Source organism: Lampetra fluviatilis, chromosome 33 (genome assembly GCF_964198595.1).
Source record: "Lampetra fluviatilis chromosome 33, kcLamFluv1.1, whole genome shotgun sequence".
NCBI classification, from domain to species: domain Eukaryota; kingdom Metazoa; phylum Chordata; class Hyperoartia; order Petromyzontiformes; family Petromyzontidae; genus Lampetra; species Lampetra fluviatilis.
In genome coordinates this window covers 9,232,878-9,246,794 of record NC_136307.1, presented here as the reverse complement: position 1 = coordinate 9,246,794, position 13,917 = coordinate 9,232,878, and the positions used below count along the sequence as shown (strand labels likewise).

The following is a 13,917-nucleotide window of genomic DNA, read 5'->3' as shown; positions in this document are numbered from 1 at the left end:
TGGCTGTGTGACCCTGCGGCCCTACGTGCTGGCTCTACAGCTGATTAATGTCGATACAACACTGGCTGACTCATTTATAGACTCACCCGCCCGCCATAGGAATATGGAATTGCCACCACTGTAGACACGGGAGGGTGAGCACCAATGGCTCAGTGCTAATTGCGGCAGGTAATCACTTTGACTTGGACCGTGAACTCCATCCTTGTTGATGTGAGGCCCTCTTGTCAATCCACGACTGGATGACGACATCCTCCCCACGTCCATGTCCTGAATGGGTGGCTATTCTTGACCATACTTCACCGCGATTATCACTGCGGGCTCGTGAAGGTGGGGAGCATAGAAGGAATACAGTACAACGTCTGGCGGTGTCGTGGTTAGCGCTGCAAGTGTGCTAACGGACCGAGCGATTCCCGTTTAAAAAAAGCAATAACGGTGGCGAAATATCCGAACCTGTTGTGGATCTCGCCTTGGTCGACTCAGTCTTGAATGATTACCTGGTGCGCTGTGTTAAATATCAGCACCGGAGAGACAAAGGCGGCCCGGTGTGGTGTTGCCCACACCAACACCTTCATGCTTAACGTGCCATTCAGGCCTGCATAGGTGCTCATTAACAGCACTTGTCCCGACAGTCTGCTGAGGCTATCGGGGGGACCTTTGTCTTTAACTTTATTTTGCCATCATCACAACGCGTGAAACACAGCTGGTACCACAGCTGCCATTGGGGTGGGGTGAGTCAGAGGGTGGGGGGCGGGGCTCAGCCCCCCCCCCTGCCAATGCTACCCCTCCCCCCACTGCAGGGCTGTTGTACCCCCCCCCCAGTGCCCCCCTCCCCCCCCGCCCCTCACCTTTGCTCGCCGTCTTGCAGGGGGCTGCGGCCCCCTTGGCGGCCGAGGTCGCGGCCGGCGGGTCAGGAGCCGGGGTCGAACCGGGGCCCCCGTCTGCCGTGGCGGCCGCCGCCGCCGGCGGCTCGTAGATGTAGGAGCCCGCGCCGCCGATGTTGACGCCTGCGAGCGACAGAGACCCACAGAGACGCACAGAGACGCACAGAGACGCATGGAGACGCGTCGAGACGCAGAGGGATACTACATAGAGACCCGTAGAGATATGTAGAGATGCGTACAGATACATAGAGACCCGTAGAGACACATAGAGACACATAGAGATATGTAGAGATGCATACAGATACATAGAGATCCGTAGAAAGACATAGAGACCCACAGAGACCCATATAGATATCTAGAGATGCATACAGATACATAGAGACCCGTAGAGACATATAGAGACCCATAGAGATATGTAGAGATGCATACAGATACATAGAGACCCGTAGAGACATCGAGACCCACAGAGACCTATAGAGATATGTAGAGATGCATACAGATACATAGAGACCCGTAGAGACACATAGAGACCCATAGAGATATGTAGAGATGCATACAGATACATAGAGACCCGTAGAGAGACTCGTAGAGACACATAGAGACCCATAGAGATACATTAAAAACACGAGGCACGGTCGTGGGAGTATAGCTATGTCACCTTGGCTATGGACCAACACAGTGACCCCCACTGTGGTCTGAGCCCCTTCAACGGAGGACGAATTGACTTGCTTATTTCTCTGCCCCCCCCCCCCCTCTCTATACAATGCCTCACCTCAGAGGCGTTGTTTCTCTGTGTGTCTCTCTCTGTGTGTATCTCTGTGTGTCTCTCTCTGTGTGTCTCTCTGTGTGTTTGTCTCTCTGTGTTTCTCTGTGTATCTCTGTGTGTCTCTCCCCCATGTGTGCCTCTCTCTGTGTGCTTGTCTCTCTCGCTGTGTGTGTCTCTCTCTGTGTGTTTGTCTCTCTCTGTGTGTGTGTCTATCTCTCTCTTTGTGTGTGTCTCTCTCTCTGTGTGTGTCTCTCTGTGTGTGTGTTGTCTCTCTCCGTGTCTGTGTTTTATCTCTCTCTCTGTATGTGTCTCTCTCCGAGCTTGCATTCTTTCACACCTGATGACGGTTGCTTGTGTTGCAATCGAAACGTCGTGGATTCTATTATTTATTTTATTTCTACGTGACTTTACCGAAACAACCAAATAGTAGAGCATGCTTTGTTTGCAGAGAGAGAGAGAGAAACTTGACTCCTTGAAAAATGTGTTGTCTATTGACGGTTTGAACATATGAACATCTCCTGAGTCATTGCCAGAATGGGTAAAGACTCTTCTTGCAATAGCTGAATTCTTTACGCGTTAGAGACGGATTATTTTCTTGTCTATTTAATTCACCGTCAATTACCGCTGATGTATAAGACGCTCGAGGCGTCTTATACAACAGACTGCAGGTGCTCGAGATTAACGGCTTCATTAACCGCTGATCTTTGAAACTTGACAGCCACTCGATGGTGCAAGTCACAGTGAGTCTCTCATTGCTTCGACATCCAAGGAAGATGGTCCCCTCTCTCTTCAAGTTTATTGTCAATAACCACGTGGGGAGCTCAAGAGAGACCAGGATCGAGCGTCGTTTTGCAAGAGGAACCTGGGGATCGCCGGCGATGACAAAAGCCTAACACCAAAAAAACGTTACGAAAAGAAAAGAGAAAAAAACCGCTGTAAAAGTTAAGAGAATAAAAGTCACGAAAAGTAAAGAGAAGAAAACGTGAAAAAAAAGTTACTAAAAAAAAGAGAAAAAATGTAAAAAGTTAAGAGAATAAAAGTCACGAAAAGTAAAGAGAAGAAAGCGTGACAAAAACACGTTACGAAAAGAAAAGAGAAAAAAATTTTGTAAAAAGTTAAGAGAATAAAAGTCACAAAAAGTAAAGATATTTTTTTTTACGAAAAACTTTACAATAAGAAAAGAGTTAAAAACGTTACAAAAATAACAGAGGAAAAAAAGCGTTACAAAAAAAAGTACAACAAAGAAGCAAAGAGAAATAGGAGCAAAAACAACCACGGAGAAATCGGAGCTGAAGGAGTCAGACTGCCGGAGTCGACGGCCAGCAATCTCGCTACTCTGGCCGATGTGGTGGTGGTGGTGGTGATGGTCTTTGTGGCGAGCCAAGTTCTGGAGGTGGTCTTGGTCGCCGTGAGGAGCGGTGGGTCTTGACTACGATCGCTTTGAGCGTGAGCCACCAGGTGGCAGTAGAGCAGGCGGATCAACATCCTCTTTGGTTTTGTCGGTAAAGTCACGTAGGTGATAACAAAATAAAATAAAAATAAAACAACTAAATTAAATCACGACGTTTCGGAAGCAACACAAGCATCCGTCATCATGTGTGACCGCTCCAGCATACGCTACAGTAATTTTGCAGTCGCGAAAACTTCAAATCTCACGCGGGTCACTGTTTACCTTTCCCATACACTTTGCACTCGTGTCGTGTTTTTTTTTATTGTTTTGTTGCTATAAAGTTCTGACCCCGTGTCCCTACCGGACATATGTGAAAAGAGCTTTGTGGGCCATGGAATTCCGCCGGTATAAATAAACATTCTGACTTTGACCAGCCTGTCTGTGCGGCGCTGTGAGCGTCATCTGATCACGTGCACCGATAGCCAAACCTCGCCGAGTTTCGTAGGGGTTTGGAAGCTAAGCAGGGGTTTGGCCTGGATAGTGCCTGAATGGTGCTTTGATGGGTGGCCCTTGTGTGTAGGGCGCCACGGTGGCGAGATGTTGACTACCTCGCTTGGTATACAGGATGTCGTGCGTTCAACCCCGACCCTGACGCCTGCTATATATTTGGAGTTTGCATGTTCTCTCTCTCTCCGTGGTCGTGTGTATTTTTCTCTCTCTGGGTCCTCTGGTTTTTCCCTCCACGTTTAGAATTAACTTGCGTCGCTATAAATGTATACGTGATAAACCGCTTCGTTGAGATATCATTTGTGGCCAGGTCGCTTCTGAAAGAAGAGCTACATGGCTCAGTGGGCCCTTACTTGGTACAATAATACTCTTTGGTTCTTCATCAGATGGTTCTTCATCAGATGGACGCTTGTGTTGCGCCCGAAACGTCGTGATTTATTTGATTTTCTACCTACGTGACTTTACCGAAAGAACCAAAGAGTCTGGATTCCTGCAGTTACGAAAGCTTCAAATCAAGATGGTACAATAATCGTTTAGACGAGATGTTTTTATGGTATAACACAGGTGCTATAGGCTGCTGCTGCTGCTTCTGCTGAGGCTGCGTTTTGGTCAGCAGAGGGCAGTGCAGACAACTCCATTGCTGTAAAATGCATCAATAAATATTTATCTAGTTTATCCAAGAGAGCCAAACTTGAGTCGTTAGGGCTCATTTTCAGGAGGGCCCTGCACTGGGTCTTCATTTTAAAACAGTTTTGGCCAATGCGTTCGGGCTAGCACCTGGAGAAACCCCACGCATCGCGCTAGGGTGCAACACTCTGTCCCCATACAGATGGCAACAGATGGCGATTAGTCCGCTTGCTGTGCTGCCTTCTCCTGGCGAGCCAGGGTACGGCACCTCCTCGACCCCCACGGGAAGGAAAGTTTCACCACAACATCAGTGCTGTGGTGGTGATCCACCAACCCTTGCTGCTGCCTCCACAGCGCTGGATCACAGGCAGCTGCCACGTGCCGCCACCATCCCGCACCGACCGCGCGCGAACGGTGAAGTACGGTCAAACGAACCCGCCAGGACACGCACGGCGTGGCGAGGCCCTTCGTCGCGTGAACTCACCCTTGGGTCCAAAGAGTGTGGCGTAGCACGGCTTGTGGCAGTAGGGCTTGCCAGCGTGCTGCTCGCACAAACAAACCACACCACACAACAACAACAATGTCAATATTCTATTCTGTCCTGCTTTCCCACCTGATGACGGACGCTTGTGTTGCGCCCAAAACGTCTGATTTATTTTATCTTATACCAACGTGACTTTACCGAAAAAACCAGAAAGTATGGATTCCTGCAGTCACGAAAGCTTCAAATCAATATTCTATTCTGTCGCTGAGTGTGGCGGCAGCAGCAATGTGATTCAATAACTCAATGTCCGATGTCGAGGCCTGCTCCTGGCTACGGCGAGAGGGCTTCAGCAGAGAGACTTCGTGCGGTTTTGCTGTTCTGACTCCTCCTCTGTTGAAGCTGGGTTCACCGTATGGTCCATAGATTTGGTTGCATGGCCACAAGCGCACTACTGTGGTTTGTCTTTAATGCATCTCTGCGTCTCTATGTGTCTTTATGTATCTCTACGTGTCTCTGTGCATCTTTACGTGTCTCTAGCTATATATGTCTCTATGGGTTTACTAGATGATAGTTGGGGTTTAAAGGCCACAGTCACATTCCTCTGGCTTATCTATGTGTGTCTGTGTGTCTCTATGTATCTGTACGAGTCTCTGTGTGTCTATGCATCTCCATTTGTCTACGTGTGTCTCTCTCTATGGCATACACGTGCCCACTACAGTCGTACTACTGTGGCTCGTACGAAGGAGATGTGCGCATCGGCCTGGCATCGATGATATAGTTTCATCGGTGTCTCCGAGAAAGGGAGGAATATCAAAGGCAGGAGGTGCAATGTTTAGGTCTAGGATGAGGTGTTTATTCTGGACGTCCACGTTGTTCCACTCTGTGGGTGGCGATGTTTACAAGCCACCGTACAAGGTACTCATTGGAGGCTGAGTCGAACGAGGGGAGGCCCAGGACCGGTTCAGATAATCGCCACTTGTGTTGGCCGTGAGAATCGAACTCGAGTTGCCGGGTTTGCAGCGCAGTGCGCCCACCACTACACTACCGCTTTCCCGCACGCACGCACACGGACAACACACACGGACACACACACGGACACACACACGGACACACACACGGACACACACGCGGACACACACGCGGATAACACAAGGCCACAACAAAGACAAAGCCACACACGGACACACATGCACACATGCACACATCCACAAGGGCACACATCCACAAGGACGCACACACAAGGGCAAGACAAAGATAAAGATCCCATATATAGCCTTAACAGACTGTAGGGGCAAGTGCTGTTAGCAGGCACCTATGAAGGCCGCAAGGGCACACGAGGGGGTGGGTGGCCAGCACCACGCCCGACCGCCTTTGTCTCGTTTGTGGTGATGTTTACACACCGCACCAGGTACTCATTTGAGGCTGAGTCGACCTAGGGGAGGCCCAGGACCGGTTCAGATAATCGCCACTGGTGTTGGCCGTGAGCGGGAGTCGAACTCGGGTCGCTGGGTTCGTAGTGCAGCGCGCTAACAGCTACACTATCGCTCCCCACAACAAGGGCACACACACACACGGGCACACACAAGGACACACACACGGGCACACACAAGGACACACACAGGGGCACACACAAGGACACACACACACGGGTACACACAAGGACACACACACACATCTGCGACAATCTGTCGCGCGTGCAACGGGGATGAGCGGAGACGGCTGCTCTTATTTTTCAATAGCCGCACGAGGAATCACGCCACGTGTTTTGAGTGCACGCATTAATCTCGCCCATTGCGCTCATATCCGCTGCCTTAAACGTTTTGAGTGAAGGGGGGGTGGTGGTGGGGGGAAGGGGGGTACGGGTGGGGGGGGGATGTTGGGGGCGCTGTTGGGGAAAGCACATCCCATATCGATGCATCAACCGTCGCCAACACGCACTTGACCCAGCGCGGTGAAGTATGGACAGATGTAGCTGACAACCCGCACGACGTGGGGGAGGCCTTCATCCAGCAGTGGATTGACACCGGCGTTCAAGCGGGGTTCAAGAGCCACACTTGGGACTTTAAGAAAGTCAACGCCAGAGTGACGTCCTGCAGCTCAAACGAGCATCGTGACATCGGTGCTCATCTCCCGCCTACAGCCGGCAAAGCCAGTGGTGGAAATTCCACATTCGTATGGCGGGGTCGAGTCTATCCAAAGGACGACAACAGCCACCCGCTGACTCCTCCACGAAGTGTCATTATGCTCAGTGAGTCGTACATTGGCGTGGAACGGTTGTCAATTTTGCTTGAGAGTGAAATTAGAAATTGCCATTGAGCAATGAGCTGTATCTGAAGGCCTTGCTTCTGGATAGATTAGCATCGTCAACCGCCACAGCGCAACATCTGCTGCTGCTGCCGTTCATGAATGACGCAAGCAAAGGCGGTGGAGATGGGAGTCGTGATTGACAGGTGGGGGTCTGGTGGGAGGGGGGAGGGCTAGAAATTGGGGGTGGTCTTGGGTAACAAGGGGGTTGTTGATATTCGTTGGGTCTTTCGGTAACGTCGCGTAGATAGGTTCAAAGAAAATAACAAGAAAATAAGAAAAAACTACGACGTTTCGATCGCAACACAAGCGCTCGTCATCAGGAAGAGCGGTGTTATTTTCTTTGAACCTATCTAACGTGACTTTACCGAAAGACCCAAAGAATATTAATCATTGCAGTCACGAAAGCTTTAAGTCAAGATGTAAGTGGTTGTTGTTTCGTGGATGGGGTCAGAATTTCACCACAGATAGGGGGGGGGGGCTACAGGGAAAGCGGTGCGAGTGGGGGAGGGGGCCTTGCCACGCTGACGAGATGTTAACTCCCTCGCCTGGTATACAGGAGGTGGTGTGCTCGATCTCGATCCTGACGATGTTTGTATATTTGGAGTTCACGGCGCCTCTCTCCCCGTGCTCACGTGGATTATTTCACGTGAGCACGTTTTTTAGCTCCACATTTAGAAACATGCGTTTAAGAAAATTTGGCTACTAGAAATTTCCACGTGGTAAGCCACTTCGTTGTGATATCATTTGTGGACAGGTTGCTTCTAAAAAAAAGCTAGACAGCTCAGTGCGCCTTACCTGGTCAACTAAAACAAAGTTTAAATATTCTTGGTTCTTTCGGTAAAGTCACGTAGAAGGAAAATAATAAAATAAAACATCATAAATAATTCTCACGACGTTTCGGCCACAACGCAAGCAGCCATTCAGACTCTGCCTTCTCGACAGACCTGTTCTCCACCTGGAGACGGCTGCTTGCGTTGTGGCCGAAACGTCGTGAGAATTATTTTTTTATGTTTTATTTTTATTATTTTATTATTTTCCTTCTACGTGACTTTACCGAAAGAACCAAGAAGATGAATCCCTGCAGTCACGACAGCTTTAAATCGAAATATAGTTTAAATAGTTTAGTTTTCCTTGCGTCGTCAGTGTCACTTAGGAGTGAACCTGCAATGTTACTATTCACACCCAACAGTGACAGCGAATATCTGAACCGGCCACGGGCCTCCCCTGGGTCGACTCGGCCCTAAACGAGTAGCCGGTGTCGTTTGTGGAAAAAATAAACATCGTCACTGGGGAGACAAAGGCGGCCGGGCGTGGTTCTGGCCCACCCACCCCGTCGCGTCCCGTGCCCTGCCGTGCCGGTCAGCCTTCACAGGTGCTCACAAGCAGCACTTGCCCCAACAGTCTGTTGAGGCTATGCAGGGGATCTTTGTCTTTGTGTGGCACGTGGCTAGAGGAGTGGGTGGGGGGGGCTGTGGGAGGAGGTCTCACCTCGGCGTGGCTGCCGGCGCTCAGCGTCTTGCTGCAGCGCTCGCATTTGAGACAAAACTTGTGCCAATCTTTGCCCAGTGACGTCACCTTCTCGGCTGTGGGGGGCGGTGGGGGAGGGGGGCAAATATGGGGGGGGGGGGCGAGGGGGGGGGGATAAAGAGGGGGAGGAGTCGTGGGGAGGTGGATGATTAGAATCTTACAATTACACAGATGGGACAGATGTTTTTCAATCCAAGTTGCACCACCCCCCCCACCATTCTGTACAAGGAAGAACAACCATGCCCACGCGTGGATTTCTATCTCACTGGGAGAGAAGGTGACCCCGTGGGTCGCGATGAGACTCGGGTCAAGCAGCCTGAACCGTTTCGCGTCTCATCCACGCTGCGTTCAACCACCAAAGCATCACCCACCCCCCCACCCCAACAGCCTGTTAAGTGCTGTTTGCGAGCATTTATGAAGGCCGGCACGGCGCAACGAGAGGATGGTTGGCCATCACACGCCCAGCACGCCACGGCAGCGAGATGTTAACTCGCTCGCGTCTTATGAATGAGGTTGTGGGTTCGATCCCGACCCTGACGCCTGCTGTATATTTAGAGTTTGCGTGTTCTCCCCGTGGCCGTGTGGATTTTTCTCCGGGTCTTCCGAGTTGTCCGTCCATGTTTAGGATCAGCGTGCGTTTCGAGTCGTTGGCTGCTATAAATTCCCCCGCAATGATAATTAGCCGTCACTTCGTTGAGCTTTCATTTGCGGTGGCAAGGTCGCTTCTCAAACAAAGAGCCATAGAGCTCAGTGGGCCTTACCTGGTAAAATAAAAAATTAACCCGTAAAAACAAAGTTTTTCACTATAAATCCTTTATATGCGTGGCATTGGTTTTATTTTATTATTCATTTCTGTGTTTCTTAAATAAGAGCTTCATTTTTATCACATTGGTATTTTAAATTAAATATGAAATTTATTTTTTCCTAAAAGTGTAACATTTAGGAAAAAAATTTTCACGAATATAAATTGTCACGCACAACGAGTCTGTGTGCAAAATGTCAGCTCGATTGGATCACGGGAAGTGGGTTAAAAAACGACCGAAAGATTTGCACGGTCGTAAGCGCGCAAGCAAGCAAGCAAGTGAACTTAATATAAAGGATTTAAAACAAAGTTTAGCACGGTCACGCCTCTTCTTCCCCACGATGGAATTCCCCTCCCATCGTCGCTTCTCCCGAAGCTCGTCGGCAACCCGTGCTCAGTTCACGACACGACGGACGGCGCATAAACCCCAACCCGCTGCTGCTGTGGTGCAACTTTAACAGTGCTGTTTGTTCTTGGTCACTTGGCGTTTTTGGGGGGGCGAGGGGAAGGGGGGTTCGTAGTAGAAGCCTCGCCTAGGGGTGGGGGGTCTTGCGCATCGCATTGAGATGTTTGGCCCAAATGTCTTACGTTCAGAGTTGGTACGTGCGGGAGGAAATTAGAGTAACCATCATCATCATTATTATCAGCAGCAGCAGCAGCACAGCAGCAGCCATGATCAATCCACTGCTGGATGATGGCCTCCACTCACGCCGTGTCGATCGGGTTGGGGGGCAGGGGGGGGGGTTGTTCGTGTGGCCATACTTCACCCACGCCAGGCAGCGGAGGGTTGCTGTGGGCAAAGTGTCCGGGGTAAATTTCGATTTAAAGCTTTCGTGACTGCAGGGATTCATCTTCTTGGTTCTTTCGGTAAAGTCACGTAGAAGAGAAGTAATAAAATAATAAAAAATAAAATAATTCTCACGACGTTTCGGCCACAACGGCTGCTTGCGTTGTGGCCGAAACGTCGTGAGAATTATTTTATTATGTTGTATTTGTATTATTTTATTATTTCCCTTCCACGTGACTTTACCGAAAGAACCAAGAAGATGTCCGGGGTAACCCAACTCGGAGCGCTCCACTCGCTTGGTGCGGCTTCGTTCCTCTTGCGCGATTTGCGTTCCATTATTTATTTGCCGCACTTGAATTCGTAAACCTGACGTTGCACATTGCTCGCGCTGAACCCTGTCGCCGCACACAAAACAAAGCGTCGTGCATGAATGAACTCCCCCAAAAACACAGCCCCCCCTCCCCACCCCACCACCACCGATCCATATCCCCCATGCCCCCCCCCCGAACCGCTTACTCCCGGGCTCCCACAGCCACCACCCACAAACACTCGTCGCATTGTTCCCCGGCGCTCCCACTGAGGACTTCCCCGTGTGAGCTTCTCAAATTCATGCGAGTGTCTCTCCCACCACCCCCACCCCCCGCCACCACCACCACTACCACCACCGGCCCATTCTGTAGACGAACAATGCCCTGTGACTATCCCTGCGGGAATTCCCTGAATTCCCTCGGGCACTTGATTTGGGGGGAGGCGGACTCAGATCCAAAGGACGAATTCAAAGGCTCACTCCGCTGACGAGGCCCAGAATGCTGACGCCGGGCACAGGGTTTTCGTGCTCGAGCGTCGTGCGTCGGACTGTGATTGGTCTGCAGAGCCGATAGGTTGACGGACCACAGCGACGTTGCTGTACGCCGAGACCCAGAGCGCATTTCAGATGATTTTAGTTTGACTCATAATACTGCTCCAAGGCAAATGCACCACGAACGAGTGGAGAGGTGGACACGGAGAGGTTGGAGTGGTATTGATACAAACTGAACTTAATTGTGGAAAATTGGCATGTCTATAAAATACAACCCGTTTAGGTTGGTTGTCCTTAACCTGCACCTTCGATGAGCACAGTTGGGTACGCAGGGTGCGAAAGAAGTTCAACATACGTACAATAACACTGCCTTAAAGTAATTGATAGGCGTGTGGTATGAAGAATGGACACTGCACGACACGTTACCTATTATACACATGCTTATTTTAAGATCACAGTCCTATTGATGAATGTGAGTTTGTTGTTATTTATACTTGTGAATCATTGCCAACGCAGCAGCATCACTAAATAACCTGCATCTTTAATGTGACTTCAGACCAAGGTTATCACTCCGCCGCAACATGGAGGAAGAAAACATTGACCATCGCAGAGAAGAAGAAGACGACGATGATGATGGTGGAGATTGCGCGCAAGTTGGGGACATCTGGAATTGACTGTTTGGAAAGGTGGTTGGGCTCTGGCAGGACACGTCATGGCGTAAAGAGATGATGATGATGATGGTGGTGATTGCCGGGCGGGGTCGAGACTAAGGATGGAGTGGCAGCCACAAAGGAGGGAACGCGCATGAGAGCACATTTTTCGTCCGCCGCGGAGATGGAGCGACGCAGTGGGCTCGTGTGCAGTGTTGCCGGACGAGAGACGGCGACGGCGTGGGGGAGGGCAGCCTTCATCCAGCAGTGGATCGAACGGTGGTGGCTGATGGCGAATTTCGAAGCATTTACGCACGGAACCCTTCTGAAGTCGGTCTCAATGTACTTTCAGGAGGCGTCCTGCTCCGTTGATATGCACGGTCGAGATTAAAAGCGCAGCCTTGCCGGCTCACGTTGCTGCTGGCGCAAGCGGCCTCCGCTAGAGCGAACTTTAAAAAAGAGCCTCGCTGTCCGGGGGGCACCTTTGGCCTACTCTTCCACGTTGCCCGTAACGTTCCGGGAAGAGGTTGAGGTGCCCACGTGTGTATAAATATATTCGTATCCGCACAATCAAATTGGGATATTGGGAACATCATTTTTTTTTAATAACGAGAAGTGACCCGAACGAAACTGACACAAATTGGAAGCTCGCTGTGTGGCTCGCTGAGCTCAAAGCGCACAGAAGTCGCACAACGGCGTTGTAATTACGAAACTAATGAGCTCACGTCCCACTGTAGGTTTCCGGAGAATTTGGGGGGGTGGAGGAAGGAGGCAGGGTAGGAGGGGTTGGGGTACAGGCACAGAATGCAAACGGTAAACGCCCAAAGGAATACTACAGTGGCTTGTTGTATTACTGTGGCTGTTACTTTTTTTTCATATTTACAGCCAAATTTAGTATTACTTAATTTTCAGGTTGTTGTTGTTCTTTTAGGTTGTTGTTGTTGTTTGGATTAACCCCTTGATGGACGCACGGGCACCTCGATCTCCGTGCGCTGTCAACAACCCCCTCGCTGCTGGAGGAGGTGGGTGGGGGGGGGGGTGACTGCCGCCACTGGAGATCGGGCGGTGCGCTCTCAGCTCCGCAAAGAGAACCGCGAACGGCCCTCGAGGGGTGAGGGGGGCGTGGTGGAAGGTGTCGAGACGCAGTGCGCGCTGCGCGGTCCGGGTCAAGTAAGGCGATGATCACAGTTGTCGCTACGTCCTAACTCGTCACCCTGGCCGGGGGGTTATGGCGAGGGCTAGAGGCGAGTACTCGTGACTGTTGATTCGGGCCAGGGCGTGAACTTGTGGGACCAATGGCTTATTTATGTAGGGGTAATTCGAGCGGCTTGGTTGACGAGTTGGTTAGAGTCGGTGGGATGGAGCTCGAGGCTCGTACGGAGGTCGGAAACCAAAATAACGAGAAGAGACTTTTTTTCGAATTTGGTAAAAAATAAACAAAAAATTCTCAGTCATTTCGAAAGCGGCGATGCGCGTAGTGAACACATCGCACGTCACGTGGTTAGGGATAGGGGTATTGCTCGTGCTCGTAGCTTGATTGGCCGTGATTGTTTGGGTGGTTGCTGTGTTCACATTGGGCGCCGCATACAACCGCGCCCACACGAACGCGTGGCCCCGCGGGGACGAGCTGGCTCAAATAAAGCCATGCAGCATTACGCAATACAAACAACACGGGGGTGGGGGGGGGGGGTATCATCCAGCAGTGGATGGATCACGGCTGAAAAATTACGACGATGATCATAACGTGAGATACGAACTACCCGGCGAGTTCGATTCGCGGTCACGGCCAACATGAATGGCGAGTGATGTCTGGAACCGATATCGATCACCCCTATCACAGCCGACGCACCTCCCCCCCCCTCCCCTACGCCGCATCCACCGCTTCAGCAACCTGCATTGACCAGCGTGGTGAAGTATGGCCGAAGCAACGCCCCGATGTGGCTGCTGAACCGTTACAAGCACCCCAACGGCGGGGCCACTCGTCCAGATTTTAATGCGTAAAAACAATTACGTCATCCGTGAACGCACGCACACACACACAGAGAGAGACCCACGCATTCCCCATGGCCATATATAGTAAAGGGTTAGGACTTCTCAAACACGGCGATAAGATACATTTGTGGCTATTCGATTAATTCATTCAATTATCAATTCGTGCGTTTTTTTTTAGTTTAACCAATCTCGCCCGTATCGCATTATTTCGTCCTGAAGCCGTGGTCCATCCACTGCTGGATGAATGCTCTCCTGCCCATCATATGCCGTCGATACCATTAACGCTCCTGCGATGGAAATCAATCATCCACCCGGGCACGGAATGACACCAACACGATCTGACTGCGTTGCTCCATCTCCACGTGGAAGGGACCTTTCCCGCACGCGTTCCATTGCTC

The 13,917-nt window shown here is 50.7% G+C and overlaps 1 protein-coding gene across 1 annotated transcript in view; it reads right to left on the bottom strand.

Annotated features, from left to right (window-relative positions):
* Nucleotides 1-13,917, bottom strand: part of LOC144944039 (cysteine-rich protein 2-like) — a 37,370-nt gene that overhangs the window by 21,497 nt on the left and 1,956 nt on the right. The window contains exons 2-4 of the mRNA XM_078872060.1: nucleotides 8,451-8,545; nucleotides 4,656-4,713; nucleotides 846-1,004 (exon numbers count right to left, since the gene is read on the bottom strand). Of these exons, the coding sequence (XP_078728186.1) occupies nucleotides 846-1,004; nucleotides 4,656-4,713; nucleotides 8,451-8,545 (312 nt within the window). The remainder of the gene's footprint in view (nucleotides 1-845; nucleotides 1,005-4,655; nucleotides 4,714-8,450; nucleotides 8,546-13,917) is intronic.